The sequence below is a fragment of the Ipomoea nil genome, unplaced genomic scaffold (assembly GCF_001879475.1).
Source record: "Ipomoea nil cultivar Tokyo-kokei standard unplaced genomic scaffold, Asagao_1.1 scaffold1043, whole genome shotgun sequence".
NCBI classification, from domain to species: Eukaryota; Viridiplantae; Streptophyta; class Magnoliopsida; order Solanales; family Convolvulaceae; genus Ipomoea; species Ipomoea nil.
In genome coordinates, this window is record NW_017617471.1 from 6,095,001 (window position 1) to 6,112,335 (window position 17,335).

Here is a 17,335-nt window from a genome sequence, read left to right on the forward strand (position 1 = left end):
ATTTTCCGAAAGTTATTTTCAGGTTTCCAAACGCACCATAAATTTCACACCGTATGAGAAGAATACATCACATTGAACAATATTACGGTCACATATTTTTATTATATAGGGGCACTTAAATCTTTATAGTAATGATTATTAATACTTTCTGTCCCACCAACCAAATAATGAAATATGAAATCCATCTTTATTTCTTTCCATGACATTTAAATTTCATTCCTTATAATTTTTTTTTTTTTTTTTGCTAATCAAATGTGTTGTAAAATTTGACAGCCTTTCTAAGCACAATTTAGCTAGCTAGTAAGGCGCAAGACAAAACTATTTTAAAATAATAATATTGTTTTTTTTTTTTTTTTTTTTTTGTCAGGCGATGAGGTATCCTGGTATCCTAAGCAGGTCCTAACTGTAGGATGCACTTAGGGTGTTAGTGAACAGAGCTTTCGGTAAACTACTCGTATTCGTGTTCGGTAAACATTCATTTATTAAGGTAAACGAACATTAACAAAGCAAATTTAGAGCTCGATTTATAAACGAACAAAGTCTGAACACTTGTAAGCTCGTTTGCTAAGAGATCATGAACAAGCTCGTTTGTGTTCGTTTAATAATGTTCGCAAACAAGCTCGTTTAGTGTTAGTTTGATAATGTTCGCGAACAAGCTCGTTTGTGTTCACTTAATATTTGTTTGTATTCTCTTTGTAGTTGTGTTACTTGTTTGATTATTTTTCGTGAACATCGATGTTCTGATGTTCACGAACGAATTGTGATCATGAACATGTTCATATGTTTGATTATTAAGCTTTTCACGAACGTATTTATGAATGTGAACGAACATGTTCGCAAATATTAATGAACATGTTTGTGAACGTGTTTGTTAACAAACATTGACAAATACTAACGAACGTTTAACAAACGAACATGAACAGGACCACTCATGTCAATCAAGCTAGTTAAAAAATAATACTATTATTTCATCTTTTAAGGGATAAGAATGCACAATCACTAATGTCAATCAAGCTAGTTAAAAGAATAATACTATTATTTGCTCTTAAACTCACCGCCAGGTTCCAGCCCTCCAGGCCTGACAATTACGTTATAAGATTAACTAGTGTAGGTTCTACCTTGAGTGTCTTTTTGTTATTAATTATCTATCATTTTATCCATATGGAATTTTTTTACTCAACTTGTTATAATATTCTATTGTGTTAAAGTTTAAGTTGTTCTCATCCTCCGATGCAACAACATAAGAATCAAATCAATCTCCTAATTATGACTTATTATTGATCATTCATTGCTCTAGTCTACGTATATATATATATATATATATATATATATATATATATATATATATATATATATATATATATATATATATATATATATATATATATATATATATATATATATATATATATATATATATATATATATAATGTTTCTTGAGTCATTTTTATATTCTATTATTAAGTTTTAATTTAATTCATATCCAGATTCATAGAACATCTCATATCCAAGAGTACTCCTAATTGATTTCGTCTAGTTAAGTAAACTTATTTAACCCTTTTTAAAAAAAAAAAAAAAAAAAATATTCTACAATATAATGGCGTTACAATGCAAACGTCTACTTATTCCATTATATTAATAATAATGTATTCAAAAAAGGTTTCTCAATGTAATTGATACTCCGTATTATATACATTTATTTCGTACTTTTTTATTTTTAATAACCCAAGTTTTCTGTCTTCACCGAACTATATCTTGAATCCTATGAATTTGCTTCCCGACCGATGAATAAGTAATCGAGTGAATCTAATTTCAAAACTTAACACTAAACTGTACACTTTTACATGCGCAAGAAGCACATCCCTAAGCCAACCCCCCAATGCATAGCTGTTTTGACCCACTATTAGATGGTTGAATACTTGAATACTTGCATTTTGTACAAATCATACACAAAAATTCATGCATAACCATGGCTGAATACGTGAATTTCACACTTATTATTTATATATCACATTATTTGAATAAATGTTGATTTTATGACTATGGCGATCAACTGTCGACCAACATAAACTGCATGTAACAAGTGCGAAACTATAAAGAACTTGTAGAAAGTTGGTGTATGCTTTTTTTTTTTTTTTTTAAATGTTTTTTGTTGAAGAAGAAGAAGAAGAAAGTTGGTGTTTGCTTTGGTAGTGTTAAATTGCTAACCCTTTACAAGTGATTTTTAGGGGTTATATACAGTTAGGAACATATATGAAAATATGAAATGTTTTCAACCAAATTAGAAAACTAAATCCCTAAATTCTGCTGATTGATTATAAGTTGATGAGAGTCTAAACAAGGTAAAAATCGTTCTAAAATATGTTGGGCGGCGGCTCGAACAGCGAGTCCAGCATTTTGCCATCAAAACATGGCGCTGACAACTATAAAATTATAAAGAAATAAAATCTTCGTACTATCTATAACTTTTCACGTAGTGCCAAGTGTGTATGTGATCCTGACAAATGATAACAAATTACCCCAAATTGTTACTCTGTAATTAAGAAATTGCGTCCCAAAATACGAGTTGACCGCCCCAAGACCGATCACTAGGTCGAGGACAAGGACTATGAGTCCACTGCTAACGACCTTATCCCTTCCCATCAACTATTAAATGTTCCTTTAAGTTCATAAGCTTTGTTTTGCTAGCAGCCACATGATGCAAAGTTTAAGTTCGAATACTACAAATGACCAAATATTCAAAGTACCAGAACTAGTTTATAAGCATTTGAAAGTTTGTAGGTTAGTACGTGATCCAAAAGTTTTCTGAACAAAAGGATGAGAAGCTCTAAAGTTTAAACTTATTAAACTTTGATAAACTTTCACCTTCCAACATTTTGAGTCTTCATAGTAACATTATTATATTTCTTAAATATAATAATGCCCCAAATTAAAAGATGGCAGGCCAACTACCCTCATCGTTCTGCTATTTAGGAGAGGCTGTGTTACTTTCTGATCTTCTCAAACCCAGTTCCCTCTGCAATATACTATTACTCTCTGATTCAATATCATCCACTGAGATTCTATACAATTTAGATTCATATCCATCCATTTCTTATTGGTCAGTGTAAGATCAAACACATACTGCCACGCCCAAAAGCTCGGCCCAACAATCTTCTAGTCATCTGATGTTGAACTTAGCCCTTTATCGACTTAGGCCTAATAATTATTCCTTCTTCTGAACTCGAACCGTGATCTCTGATACCACTTTTTGAGATGGAAAAGATGGAATATGATGTGATAGTTATAGGAGGAGGAATAATGGGCAGCTGCGCGGCTTATCAGTCAGCCAAACGCGGCCTAAGGACCCTCCTCCTGGAGCAGTTCGATTTCTTGCACCACCGCGGCTCCTCCCATGGCGAGTCCAGAACTATCCGCGCAGCCTACACGGAGGAATATTATGCCAAGATGGTCGTAGCCGCCGAGCTCCTGTGGCGCGAAGCCGAAGCTGAGATTGGCTACAAGGTCTTCTTCAAGACCCAGCAGTTAGACATGGGCCCGGCGGACAACAAGGTGCTGCAAGCCGTCGTTCCCACCTGCCGGAAAACCTCCATTCCGGTTCGAGTTTTGGACGCGAAACAGGTCCAGGAGGAATTCGGGGGCCGTTTTCAGTTACCGGAGGATTGGGTCGGCGTGGTGACGGAGCTCGGCGGCGTCATTAAGCCGACCAAAGCCGTTTCCATGTTCCAGGCGCTGGCTGTCAAACACGGCGCGGCTCTGAGAGACAACGTGGAAGTCAACGGCGTGGAGAGAGAGAAAAACCTGACCGGTGGCATTTCCGTTACCGCGAAAAGCGGGGAGAGATTCTCGGGCAAAAAGTGCGTTATCACGGCCGGCCCGTGGATACGAAAGCTGGTGGCAGCGATCACCGGTTCCCGGGTGGTGCTTCCGGTTCAACCGCTGGAGACGAACGCTTGCTATTGGAGGATCAAAGAGGGGCACGAAGGAGATTTCACCATCGGAAACGGCTTCCCGACGTTCTCCAGCCACGGCGAGCTGCACGTGTACGGAACGCCGGCGCTTGAGTTCCCGGGACTGATCAAGATCAATTGGTCAGGAGGGCGGGAATGCGAGGCGGAAGGGCGCACCTTTGCGCCGTTGGCAAGTTCTTTGTGTTCGATGAAACAGTGGATAGAGGAACGATTCGGGGGCCTGGTGGACTCGTCGGCGCCGGTGATATCGCAGTCATGCATGTACTCCATGACGCCGGACGAGGACTACGTGATCGATTTCTTGGGTGGGGAGTTTGGCAAAGATGTGGTGGTCGCCGGCGGATTCTCTGGCCACGGGTTCAAAATGGGGCCCTTAGTGGGTCAGATATTGGCGGATCTCGTCCGGAGCGGGTCTTCAATGGCCCCACACGACCTGTCTCACTTCAGAATACATAGGTTCCAGGAGAACGATGAAGCAAACGCAAATTAAAGGATTTTTCCATTTCGTCGCTTGATAATGGATATGTATCTTCTGAATAAAAAAGTTTAAATTGTTACGTTTTTAATTGTCCATTCAAGAGTACCAATACTTATATATATATATTATATATGAACTAGATAGCATACTCAACACATTTTCTTCTGGATTTTGTTTAATTTTAACTTAAATTTATGTTTTATAAATAAATAAAATTAATATATAAAAAAAATATTACTTAAAAGCTGTAATTGAAATTTGTGTATTTCCTGTAAGAAGTGATTTTTTGGTGGGATTCACCCAAAAAAAAAATTAAAATTAAATTCTACCTACACACACCAATGTGCCTAGTTGTGAATATAGAGTTCAATAATTGTGAATATGAAGTTTAAAAATTATAAACATAAAATTCAGTAATTATAATTTATGAACATAGAATCGTGTCCAACTTGCAAGGTACACATGGTTCCACGGCATAAATATCCATAATTTTTGCCCTTTCCTTCCGTCTCCCATTTGAAGTTGGGCCGTGAGATAAAAGGCCGCTAGACAAAACTAACGCTTCAAAACAGGCTCAACTTGCTAGTACCATTATAAAATCAATAAAGAAAATGGATTAATCAATATCCAAGAACTTAACAAATCGTAATGGGAGTTTAAAGACAAGCAAGCCATCTCTCGGATTACTATCAAGTATCAACAAAAATATTCAATCTGTTGTAAATAAATATATGTGGACCAAGTGGTCTAGTGACACCAAGTTACTCGAGTAGTTATGCTGTGCATCCGTATGCATCATGCATGGTGCATACGGATGCAAAAACGACGTCGTTTTATTAAAAACGCACGTCTCCCCTTAAAAAAAAAATTCAGGTTCGATTCCCAGCAACAATATTATGTTGTTCATTCATTCTGGAATTTTAGTTCATAGATTATGGAATTTTAGTTCATTGATTCTGGAATTATAGTTCATCGATTCTGGAATTGTAGTTCATCAATTCGGGAATTTTAGTTCATTCATTCTGGAATTTTTAGTTCATAGATTAGATTCTGGAATTTTAGTTCATAGATTCTGGAATTATAGTTCATCGATTCTGAAATTTTAGTTCATATGTTGTTGTTGGAATCGAACCTTAATTTTTTTTTTAAGGGGAGACGCGCGTTTTTAATAAAACGATGTCGTTTTTGCAACTGTATGCACCATGCATGGTGCATACGGATGCACGGCATAATTTGCCAAGTTACTCTCCATTCTAAATGAGAGGTTGTGGGTTAAAGCCTCAATAGATGTGGTATTGACAAATCTAGTATTATATTAAGAATCAAATCTAGTAAAATAGCACCAAGACTATGTGGTCTAATGTTACCCGGGTTGGACTTCCATTTGGAAGGTTGTAAGTTCGAGCTAGGGATGCGGAATAACCAGATCTAAATATCTTTGAGAAATGACAACAATTTGGTTCATTTAGAAATTGCCATGCAATTTATAAATATAAAAGAAAATTATTATCAAAATATTACAATTGTCGGCAACACTAGCTCCTATTTTTAACGTGCATCTCGTACCATCATCATTCATTATGTCCTTTGTTTGTCACATTATATGTTTACACTGTACTATATATAGCTATAACATAAGGATTATTGAAAAGTTGGAGATGGTTCATCCTATATATGAATGATTAAATGGCTCATAGTTTGGAAGTGATTGAATGACTAGAAATGCTGAATGACTTTCTCGAGCATGAAATGGTCGATTTTTTGAATTATTTTAAATAAGGTTTTAAATTTGAATTTTAAGAATATTAGTCATATAATTAGAGTAACAAGTATTGAAAAATTTTATTGACTTCAAAAGAATTAATGTATCTAAAAACACTATGTGTCAAACCATGTTATAGTTTTGATTTTTCTATGATAATAATAAATGTATACATTTTACTTTAAATAGTGTACACTACAAGTTTACTGGTCAAAATTTTCTTGTTAGATTCTATTAAATCTGTGTTATTAATTTATTATAACTTCGTTACTATTTAATTCTAACATTGTTGATTTCATCATTATTGGCTCAGCAGACAAGTCCAAATGGTGGTGCACACAAGAAATTTGTTCACTTTGAACATAATCATCCACTGCCACTGTCGAAGTTCAAATCTTGATCCATTTTTTCAGTTACTGTTTACTGAACTATTGAGCTAAGCTCGTGCGAGTGTAATTTAGCTAGCCTAACTCTATTGGCAATTTTTCGTGGTTTTCTTTGTTTGATGTACGAACATTGTTGGATCTGACATGTACGCATTGACCCATTTCAATCATCAAGCAATTATTAATACCTGGCATTGTCGTAACACGTGATATATGACACAGATACACGTCAACACATAACATCAATGAAGATATTTATTGTGAACCGCCACCATATATAACCAATCAAAGTTACGTTGCACTTTGTATGGCTTATAGTAACTTTGAGTTTGAAAACGTCGGAGTTTAGTTTTCTTCATTGCAACAAATTGACTTAGATGGTATGTTTGATCAAGTTGCACTAAGTACCACGTAATATTTAATATTTTATGCATGGATTGATTTTAGACTATGGTCATGTTTGGTAAATGACGGTTAGCTAATTGGGTTAATTAGATTGTATAACTAGTTGATAACATTAGCGGATAGTTGTTAGCTATTATTATAAGTCACTTTAATTTCGGCGAGATCGGTTCATGGACTTCATTGACTCAATTTGATACGTTTGGGGGTTTAATTACATTTTGTTAAAGTTTAGGTGTATAATTGATTTTTTGTGTATAGTTTATGGGTTTATTTCACCATTTTCTCAATTTTTTTTTAACCCTATTTCATTAACAACTCATCAAGATTGAACTTAGCTTGTGGTGGTGTCAACCAATTTATGAAGACCCAATAATAAAAATAAAAAGGTTTATTATCACGTCAGGAAATTATTAGGTAAATTATAGAGGATCTATTTATTTGAAATTTATGCACTCCGGCCTGCTTTAGTGGCAAAAAAACTGGAAAAATGTAACACAGATCATTGCAAAAACTTATAATTCTTTTTCATTATTTTAGTTCTCCATAAACCAAAGAGCCAATGAGTTTTCAACAACTGAAACACAATCAAGTGTTGGAATCCCACCAACTGCCATAAACCACTACATATGTATAAAGTTAAAGTCAACATAATTAATTAGAATAATTTCAACATAAAAGTAGTATTTAATTTATAGAATACACCACTTTATTATAATTTCAATATAAATTTACACATTTGATCATCAAGCTATAAATTAACAATATGCTTAGCCTTTCACTTTTAATTAACAATATGCTTAGTCTCTATAAGGAATCATCACTTTTAATAAGTGACAATTATTTATCTATTCATTAACAATTTTATACTTAAAAGCTATTATATTGACACTAAAATTACATTGTCAACGCTACACAGTGAGTGAGAAGTGACATTGACTCTAGTAATGCATGCAATAATTACTTCTTTTTTTTTTTTTTTTTTTTTTTTTGGTAGCCTCTTGGTATTTTTGTAAAAAATCTAAAATTTAACAAAACCCAATAATATAATATTAGTCCTTTATATGAATTAAAATTGTATTGATAGTACAAACTAAGTTGTATCAATTGTTTATTTTGTGTGTTATTTGTGTTGTATATTCAAGAAAATGAACCAAACATGAAAAATACAGTTTATTAATTTTTAGCTAAACAAAAAAAATAATATTATTATTACGGCATTCAACTAAGTATCAAAAAATTAAAATATTTTTTTTTAAAAATGAATCATTTTCTAAAATTTATTTTTCACAAAATATTTTATTGATTTCCAAACATACCCTTAATATAGTTAGCAATAATATTAATAGGCATTCACGATTACTTTATTTTCCCATTATATCCCAAATTATATTTTAATTTCTTTCATATTATAAATTAGAATCTTAAATTGGATAAGCCTGTAAAATTGATTAATAAATCCTCTGTGGTTCATGTTCAATTGAGTTACCATGATTTACATCCTCCCAAATGCTCTGTCGGGTCGGGGTGTGGGGGGCCCTTAAGGTTGGGGTTCAGCCTTTTGGAAGAATAAATCCGATGTACACGTTTGTATGTCATGAAACCTCACTTTCTTATACTCCGTAAGAGTTAATTTCAGGAAGTCCTTCACTATTATCATTTATCAATTTTTACTTTCAATTTTCAATTGGATCATAAATGGTCCATTGACTATTGATCTTTATCAATTTTCGTACCCGACTTTCTACTTGTCCTTAAAAGTATTACGTTTTTCTTTATAAGTAACAAACATTTTATTCTTAACCAGTATTACATTTGCCAGTATAAGTATTACATTTGCATATTGACCGAATCTTTCTCACGAATAAGAATACGTGAGACGATCTCACACAAGTGTGATCCTTGTTTTATCAGAAATTTAGATTAATCAAAATTATTATTTTAAATTAAAAATGAAAATGAACACATAAAACGGGCCAAAGGGACCACTATGTATGATGTTCCATTGTACCCTACGTTAAAATCAAAACACTGATTTGGGCAGGATTAGGAAGTCGAAAGTACACAACACTCAAAAGAACGTGACATAAAACTCCATTTTTTGCGATTCCAATTTCCAAGTGTTCCTTTTCTTGAATTATGAACCGTTCATCACTTCTTTATCATTTTTTTTTTGGGTAAAGCATCACTTCTTTATCATTATGTTAGTGAGTTGTCATTTTCCACTACGTGTCTTGCAACTTGCAAAACCCTCTACCCTATCTATAATAAATTTATCTACTCAATCCGTCTCATTTTATGTGTCTATTTCAATTAATGGAGTTTAGCCAAAATTATTTTTAATTTAATTATTTTTTATAATATTATATTTAGTATTGTTACATAAAATTTATATATTTAGAAACTATATTAAAATATCAAATTTAAAAATAATTAAAAATTATAAAGAAAATTAAACAAAAAGAAAAAAGAAAAAAATTGTTTGACTTATAAATAGTAAATAAGACAGATAAAATAAGGAGTACATACATCTCACTGCAAAATAATAATAATAATAATAATAATAATAATAATAATAATAATAATAATAATAATATATGTATTAGGGAGTATCATTTTTATTCTCATACTTATATTTTTTATAAGAAATTATATTATTTATGAGACTGCAATCACTGCATGATGAAAATAACTTATCATTATTTGCCTTGTTAAGAATAAAAATTAGAAATACACGCATATAGTATAACTCATAAGAAAATTAGCTGTACAAAAATTGGCATAACTGTAACATAATGATAGGGGTGAGCAACATTTAAAAATAAGGACCATGTTTAAACAATCCTTAAAATTATCATATGATTACTCCTTTTGAGAGTTAAACTTGTAATATTGTTGTTACCGAGTCAACAATCTGACCAATTTGACTGAATTTTGGTATTTTCTTTGTAATTCAGCAGTAGTTAATAAGGAGTGATAAAGTATATATATATATATATATATATATATATATATATATATATATATATATATATATATATATATAAAATTAAAAGTAAAATCATCCTTCCACAGTTTTTTCGCCCAAACTAATTGTATTGGTCAAATTATTTAATTATAGTTAGACTATGGAATAATTAATGATGGTAATAGAAATCCTAGAATAATATAGAATAGAAGAATATTTAATTATTAGTTATATTATTATTGTAATATTACACTATAATATTCTGTTTTTAATGTAGCAGAATATAGAAGAATATTTAATTATGATTATATTCTTCCAAAAGGTTGAACCCCAACCTTAAGGGCCCCCCACACCCCGACCCGTGCAACGCTGATATGAGCATAATTAATATATTTTTATTCTACAACAATATCATAAATTAATATTATGCTAATTGATAATTAATAATTAATAAAATTTAGTATTAATTTGACTATTAATATAGATTTGCATAAATATTTCTTATTCAATTGACTCATTTATGAATTGGTTCAACGAATTCCGTGTAATATTTACAAAACCGGAACTATATTGTTAAAATTGTATTTTAAAAATATTAAATAAATTATATGAATTAAATTTGATATTTGCATAAATATTTTTTATTAAATAGACTCATTTATGAATTGGTTCAACGAATTTACAAAAGGGTAACTATATTGTTAGAATGGTATATTTAAAATATCAAATAAACTATATTAATTAAATTTGATTACATTGTTAAGCCACCTACAAATACATATTATTAAGCCACGTACGAATACATGTGCGTCATAACTGCTGTAATAAATTTTATTAATTATTTATTATATAATTATGCTCCGTAGCATACTACAAAGAACTGAAGGAGCCTAATTGTATACGTATATATTAATTGAATAAAAAATATTTTAAATATTGCAAAATATAGACTAATTACTTATGGAAATATTATTATGGTAATATTATACGGAATTGGTTGAATCAAATCAAAAATTAGTCAATTGAATAAAAAATATTTAAAACATGATAAAATATATACTAATTAATTATGAAAATATTATTATGGTCATATTACACAAAATTGAAATTGGTTGAACCAAGTCATAATTGAGTCAATATATATATATATATATATATATATATATATATATATATATATATATATATATATATAGGGATGCACTCAGGTGCGAATAAGTGCTCAGGAGGGAAATGCGAACGAATCAGCGCGCGACACGTGTCCAGATCTAATAACTTAAAAAAAAAACGCGGTGGCATTTTCGTAAATAATTGAACATCGAAGTACAAGTAAAATCACTTACAAGTGCACCTACTTTCACCTATAAGTGCATGTAATTTTGCCCTGTTAGCATTCACTTTCCGCAAACATTCATGCACCTCGGTGTGCTTATAACTATATGTGCAACTATTTATAACTATAGGTGCAACTACTTATAACTATATGTGCCCCTACTTTCACCTATAAGTGCATGTAATTTTTCCTTGTTAACATTCATTGATCTGAGTTCAGCGGGTAGTAATACCCCTGAAAACCACTCACAAACATTCATACACCTAGGTGCAACTACTTAGAACTATAGGTGCAACTACTTAGAACTATAGGTGCAACTAAGTATTGATGCTCAGTGTAAATTTTTACTTGCACCGATAATACATTTTACATGCACTTGTAATACATATTACTTGCACTTCGATGTTCAATTATTTATGAAAATGCCACCGCGTTTTTAAAAAAAAATCAGTGTTTCTCATCCATTAGATCTGAACACGTGGACGGACAGAATCCATTCCTATTTCGCGCCTGGGCGAAGCATTCGCACCTGAGTGCGATTATATATATATATATATATATATATATATATATATATATATATATATATATATATATATATATATATATATATATATATAACTAAAAATTAATTAATGTTACACGGAATATTATGAATATAAACTAATTAATTATGAAAATATTATTAACGTGTACATTTTTTTGAATTAAGTAATAATTAATATGTATTTCTTATATGGTATTATGTAATATATATATATATATATATATATATATATATATATATATATATATATATATATATATAAAACTAAAAATTAATTAATATTACACAGAATATTATGAATATAGACTAATTAATGAATTAGGTATTAACGTTTACTTTTTTGAATTAACGTGTATTTCTTATATGGTATTGGGTAAAAATATCATTGCATCTAATATTCTAATTGGTTAATTGACTAATTGACTGAAAATAAAAAAGAATAATTGACTGAAAATGAATATGATATTTCTAATTAACTGAAAATATAAAAGAAATCAATATTAATAGTTGACTGCAAATAAAAAATGATCTATAATTGACTAATATGAAAAAATAAAGGGATAAAGTACAAATAAGCCATTGAACTATTTGGAAAGTAGCAATTAAGCCATCGAACTCAAATAACCCTCAAATAAGTCATTGAATCCAGAAAAAAAGAGCAAATAAGCCATTGAGCCCTTTGTACTCGGCCGTAGTGTCTGAAATTGGCCGAGCAGATTGAGGCATCTAGCCCGGGTAGAGGACGCCAGATGGAGAGCCAAACGTCGCGTGACGTCTCCCGGCCAACAGCTAGCGGCATGACCTCGTCGGAGAGAGACGAGATCAGGAGAGACAGGATCAGTTGATCCTGTTGGATCCACGCCGCATGCTCGGGGTTGTCGACGACCGAGCCAGCCGCGGTGGTGTCGGAGGAACCTGGCTGCGTCGCTGCTGGGAGTGTCGCCGGAGGACAGTGATGGCTGCCGTCAATGTATCCTAATAATCCTTGGCCACGCAAAAATGGAATAATTTGGGTGCGCCAATAAAGAAAATTGCGGTTGGTTAATTTGATGGATACAAAATGATGAGCGGCATTGAGGGAATTTCCGGTCATTTGAGAGGGAGGGGTGGTGATTACGGTTCTTTCCGATGAGTTTGTCGACATGATACGGTGGTGGAGAAAAAAGAGGGAGGATGCTTAGCCTAACGCTAACTGATACCAGATGAACAAACTCAGTTCTGATTCAACAGAGAATACAGGATAGAGACATATAGGAAAGCTACCACTAAAAGCTCCTATACAATAGTTTAGACTAGTCAATTAAACTACAGCCATAGACAAATAAACTATAGAATATATTATTACTAACAATTTGTACTTTATCCCAAAAATAAATGGTTAGATCATTGCATTTAAAAAAAAAATGGAATGGAAATCAAAATTGGTCGGAAATATTTCAATAATAATATTCGACATCATAAATAGTAAATGCATATTTTAAACAATAGCAAAGGTAAATTAAAAATGAAACGGAAATATTTCAATAATAATATCATACATTATCAATTAAAATGGAATATAAATTAGGTAAAAAAATCACTGCATATGATATTTTAATTGACTAATTGACTAAAAATAGAAAAGAATAATTGGCTGAAAATGAATATGATATTACTTATTGACTTAAAATATAAAATGATTGTTAATTGAGTAATACTATACCACTATATATTTTTACCCGAGTCACCCAATGAACTGAAGGTGTTAGTTCTAGACGATGATGGACAAGATTGTGTTGTTACTACCAATGTCGTCTACAAAGAGATTTCAATAATGTGTAAATACAATCGTTGATATTATGTTTTTTTAAATGACAAAATTGTTATATATCTAGACAAAAAATATATATCTTCCATACAAATGAATTAAGATAGCAATTCATTCCTATAACTAAGTTGCTAGAGAACGAGCACATATGCCTAATTTATATATATATAAAAATACTAAACAACGGTAAATAAAATCTCCAAAGTTACAGCACCGCATGCGTACATCTACACATTATCTATTAATTTGAGCAATTATTTGCTCAAATTCAAACAATGATACCATCAAAACACGTAAATAATCCATACCATATCTTCAATTGAATTATATAATATTTGATATTCTAACTTAAATAATTATATATCATATCGATCCAAATATTCTTAATATATTACAAAAAATTCATTCCGTGCATCGCAAGGGCGAAAATACTAGTTATGGGGTAATAAGTACTTCCGTAAAAATAAGTAATATGAGAAAGTAGAAGGGTTAATTTTATTTTTTGTCTTAAATTTATAGATAACAGTTCACTTTTAGTTTTTTTTTTTTATATCATAATATCCACATTTGGTCATAGTATTATTGTGGCATGCCAATTGGTCTTCTATTAACAAAACAATTTTAATGTGGTTAAATACAAAAGAACTTCAATCTGTTTTTTTTTTTTAAAAGAAACATAAAAATATAACGGGGTAACTCACTTTGCATAAAAATGATCGAAATGTCTTTGCATATAATGACATTTCAACGATTTTATTGAAAAAGTACCAAAAACGGTCATGCTACAATAATACTATAACCAAATGTGAATATCCGAATTAAAAAAAAAAAAAAAAAAAAAAAAGTGATCTCACACTTATAAATCTAGGATGCAAAATTGAATTAATGAAAGTAAAATATTAATTCTCAGAAAAAAAAATATTAATTGAGATTCTTGCATTAAATATTGAGATAACAGTTTAACACAGAACCACTACTGTAACTGTTACTCCGAATTTCTCATGCATATCACCCTCATCGTTCTGCTATTTAGGAGAGTCTCTGTTACTTTCTTCTCAAACCCAGTTTCTTCTGCAATATAATGTAATATTCAAGCTTACAAATTGGTAGATTCCATCTTGTCAAACCCTTCCTCGATAGTCTGAGAACAATATTTTTCAACTTTTCATAGCAACCTCAGCTCTGACCCGAAACTCTCTGCTAGATTCAATTTTATCGGCTGAGATTCTATATATACATTCATATCCATCTAATTCTTATCTGAAGATCAGAGATGGAAAAAATCGAATTTGATGTGATAGTTGTGGGGGGAGGAATAATGGGCAGCTGCGCAGCTTATCAGTCAGCCAAACGCGGCCTAAGGACCCTCCTTCTCGAGCAATTCGATTTCTTGCACCACCGCGGCTCCTCCCATGGCGAGTCCAGAACTATCCGGGCAACCTACCCGGAGGAATATTATGCCAAGATGGTCTTGGCCGCCGAGACTCTGTGGCGCGAAGCCGAAGCCGAGATTGGCTACAAGGTCTTCTTCAAGACCCGGCAGTTAGACATGGGACCGGCGGACAACACGGCTTTGCAAGCCGTCGTTTCAAGCTGCCGGAAAGTTTCCATTCCGGTTCGGGTTTTGGATCCGACACGGGTTTCGGAGGAGTTTGGGGGCCGTTTTCAGTTACCGGAGAATTGGGTCGGCGTTGTGACTGAGCTCGGCGGCGTCATTAAGCCGACCAAAGCCGTTTCCATGTTCCAAGCGCTAGCTGTCAAACACGGCGCGACTCTGAGAGACCACGTGGAAGTTAACGGCGTGGAGAGAGATAACTTGACGGGCGGAATCTCCGTTACCGCGAAAAGCGGAGAGAGATTCTCGGGGAAAAAGTGCGTTATCACGGCCGGCGCGTGGGTGCGAAAACTGGTTACCGCGATCACCGGTTCCCGGGTGGTGCTTCCGGTTCAACCGCTGGAGACGAACGTCTCCTACTGGCGGATCAAAGAGGGGCACGAAGGAGATTTCACTATCGAAAACGGCTTCCCGTCGTTCGCCAGCTACGGAGAGACGTACGTGTACGGAACGCCGGCGCTTGAGTTCCCGGGACTGATCAAGGTAGGGTGGCACGGCGGCCGCGAGTGCGATGCAGAAGGGCGCACCTTTGCGCCGCTGGCGAGCTCTATACCGTCGTTGAAGCAATGGATAGAAGGACGATTCGGGGGCCTGGTGGACTCGTCGGCGCCGGTGATATCGCAGTCATGCATGTATTCAATGACGCCGGACGAGGACTACGTGATCGATTTCCTGGGCGGGGAGTTGGGCAAGGATGTGGTTGTCGCCGGCGGTTTCTCCGGCCACGGATTCAAAATGGGGCCCTTAGTGGGCCAGATATTGGCGGATCTTGTCTGGAGTGGGGACCCACATGACTTGGCGCACTTCAGGATAGATAGGTTCAAGGAGAACGATAAGGGAAACGTGAAGGATTTTGCGGATCAAGTTAATCGCAAGGCAGATTTTTTAATGGGACGATTATAAACATTTAATTACTGTAATTGGGCTTCCTTTTGAAATAAAATTTGTATTCAAATCTTCTAAATAGTACACTACTACTACTACTACTATTATTATTATTATTATTATTATTATTATTATTATTATTAAATGGATGCAATCAATTATATGCTACTGCATCAAACGATCATATCGACGAAAACAGAATCATTTTGTTGCAATAAAAAATATATGATATCTTCTTAATTTATTAGATTGTTATTATTTTATGTACCATTGCACTTCACGTTTTATTGGACTAAAGCACACTAAAGTCCAATTTGAACATGCAACTTTCATGATTATTAACGTTTTTAGCTAGATAAAATACATTTCTTAATTAGATATTACTTTAAAAAATTTACACAATTTCACATGAACTCCACAAGATATGGTAAAGTAATATTTAGTTAAGGTCAAGTGGCAAGAAATTTTTTTCTTCCACAACGTGATTCTAAGTTTGATAACACCACCTATTATTATTATATAAACCTAATGAATGATCAATGTTCTTTAATAACATAATATGAGATCAAACTTTCAAATTCAAATCATATATATATATATATATATATATATATATATATATATATATATATATATATATATATCATGGTTGAAAAAATCGCTAGGCGTTGGAGGGGGCGCCTAGCGCCCGTGGTTTTTTTTAATTTTTAATTTTTTAACATTTCTTTGAATTTTTTAATTTTTTAAGACTTGATAATTATAAATTATTTAATACTTTAATAGTTAACACTAAAATATTAAATATTAATCTAAAAAAACATTTAGAATTTGAACAATTTAGGGTTATTTCGCTTAAAACGATGTCGTTTTAAGTAAAATAATTCATTTAAAAAGAAGAAAACAATAGCTAATCAACCGACTAGGCGGCCTAGTCGGAGCCTATGAGGCCGCCTAGACCACCGATTATAGTGATACGCTAGGCAGCCGACCAGTGCCTAGGCGCCGATTCATCGGTGCCTATTCGAGATTTTTGCAACATTGGTATATATATATATATACATATATATATATATATATATATATATATATATATATATATATATATATATATATATATATATATATATATATATATATATATATATATATATATATATATATAGGGGATAGTTCACGTGCAA

The 17,335-nt window shown here is 32.7% G+C and overlaps 2 protein-coding genes across 2 annotated transcripts; both read left to right on the forward strand.

The window, feature by feature from the left end:
* Positions 1–2,865: 2,865 nt before the first annotated feature.
* LOC109181495 (probable sarcosine oxidase) lies at positions 2,866–4,476 on the forward strand. Its single transcript, XM_019331289.1, has one exon. The coding sequence runs from the start codon at positions 3,256–3,258 to the stop codon at positions 4,459–4,461; it is 1,206 nt and encodes a 401-aa protein (XP_019186834.1). The 5' UTR covers positions 2,866–3,255; the 3' UTR covers positions 4,462–4,476.
* A 10,153-nt stretch (positions 4,477–14,629) lies between these two features.
* LOC109181494 (probable sarcosine oxidase) lies at positions 14,630–16,226 on the forward strand. The gene has a single exon (XM_019331288.1). It carries the CDS (start codon positions 14,928–14,930, stop codon positions 16,170–16,172), a length of 1,245 nt encoding a protein of 414 aa, XP_019186833.1. The 5' UTR covers positions 14,630–14,927; the 3' UTR covers positions 16,173–16,226.
* Positions 16,227–17,335: the final 1,109 nt, after the last annotated feature.

Bases quoted from the DNA above. Each gene is read 5' to 3' on its own strand.
- LOC109181495 (XM_019331289.1), top strand. From the start codon at position 3,256: ATGGAAAAGATGGAATATGATGTGATAGTTATAGGAGGAGGAATAATG.
- LOC109181494 (XM_019331288.1), top strand. From the start codon at position 14,928: ATGGAAAAAATCGAATTTGATGTGATAGTTGTGGGGGGAGGAATAATG.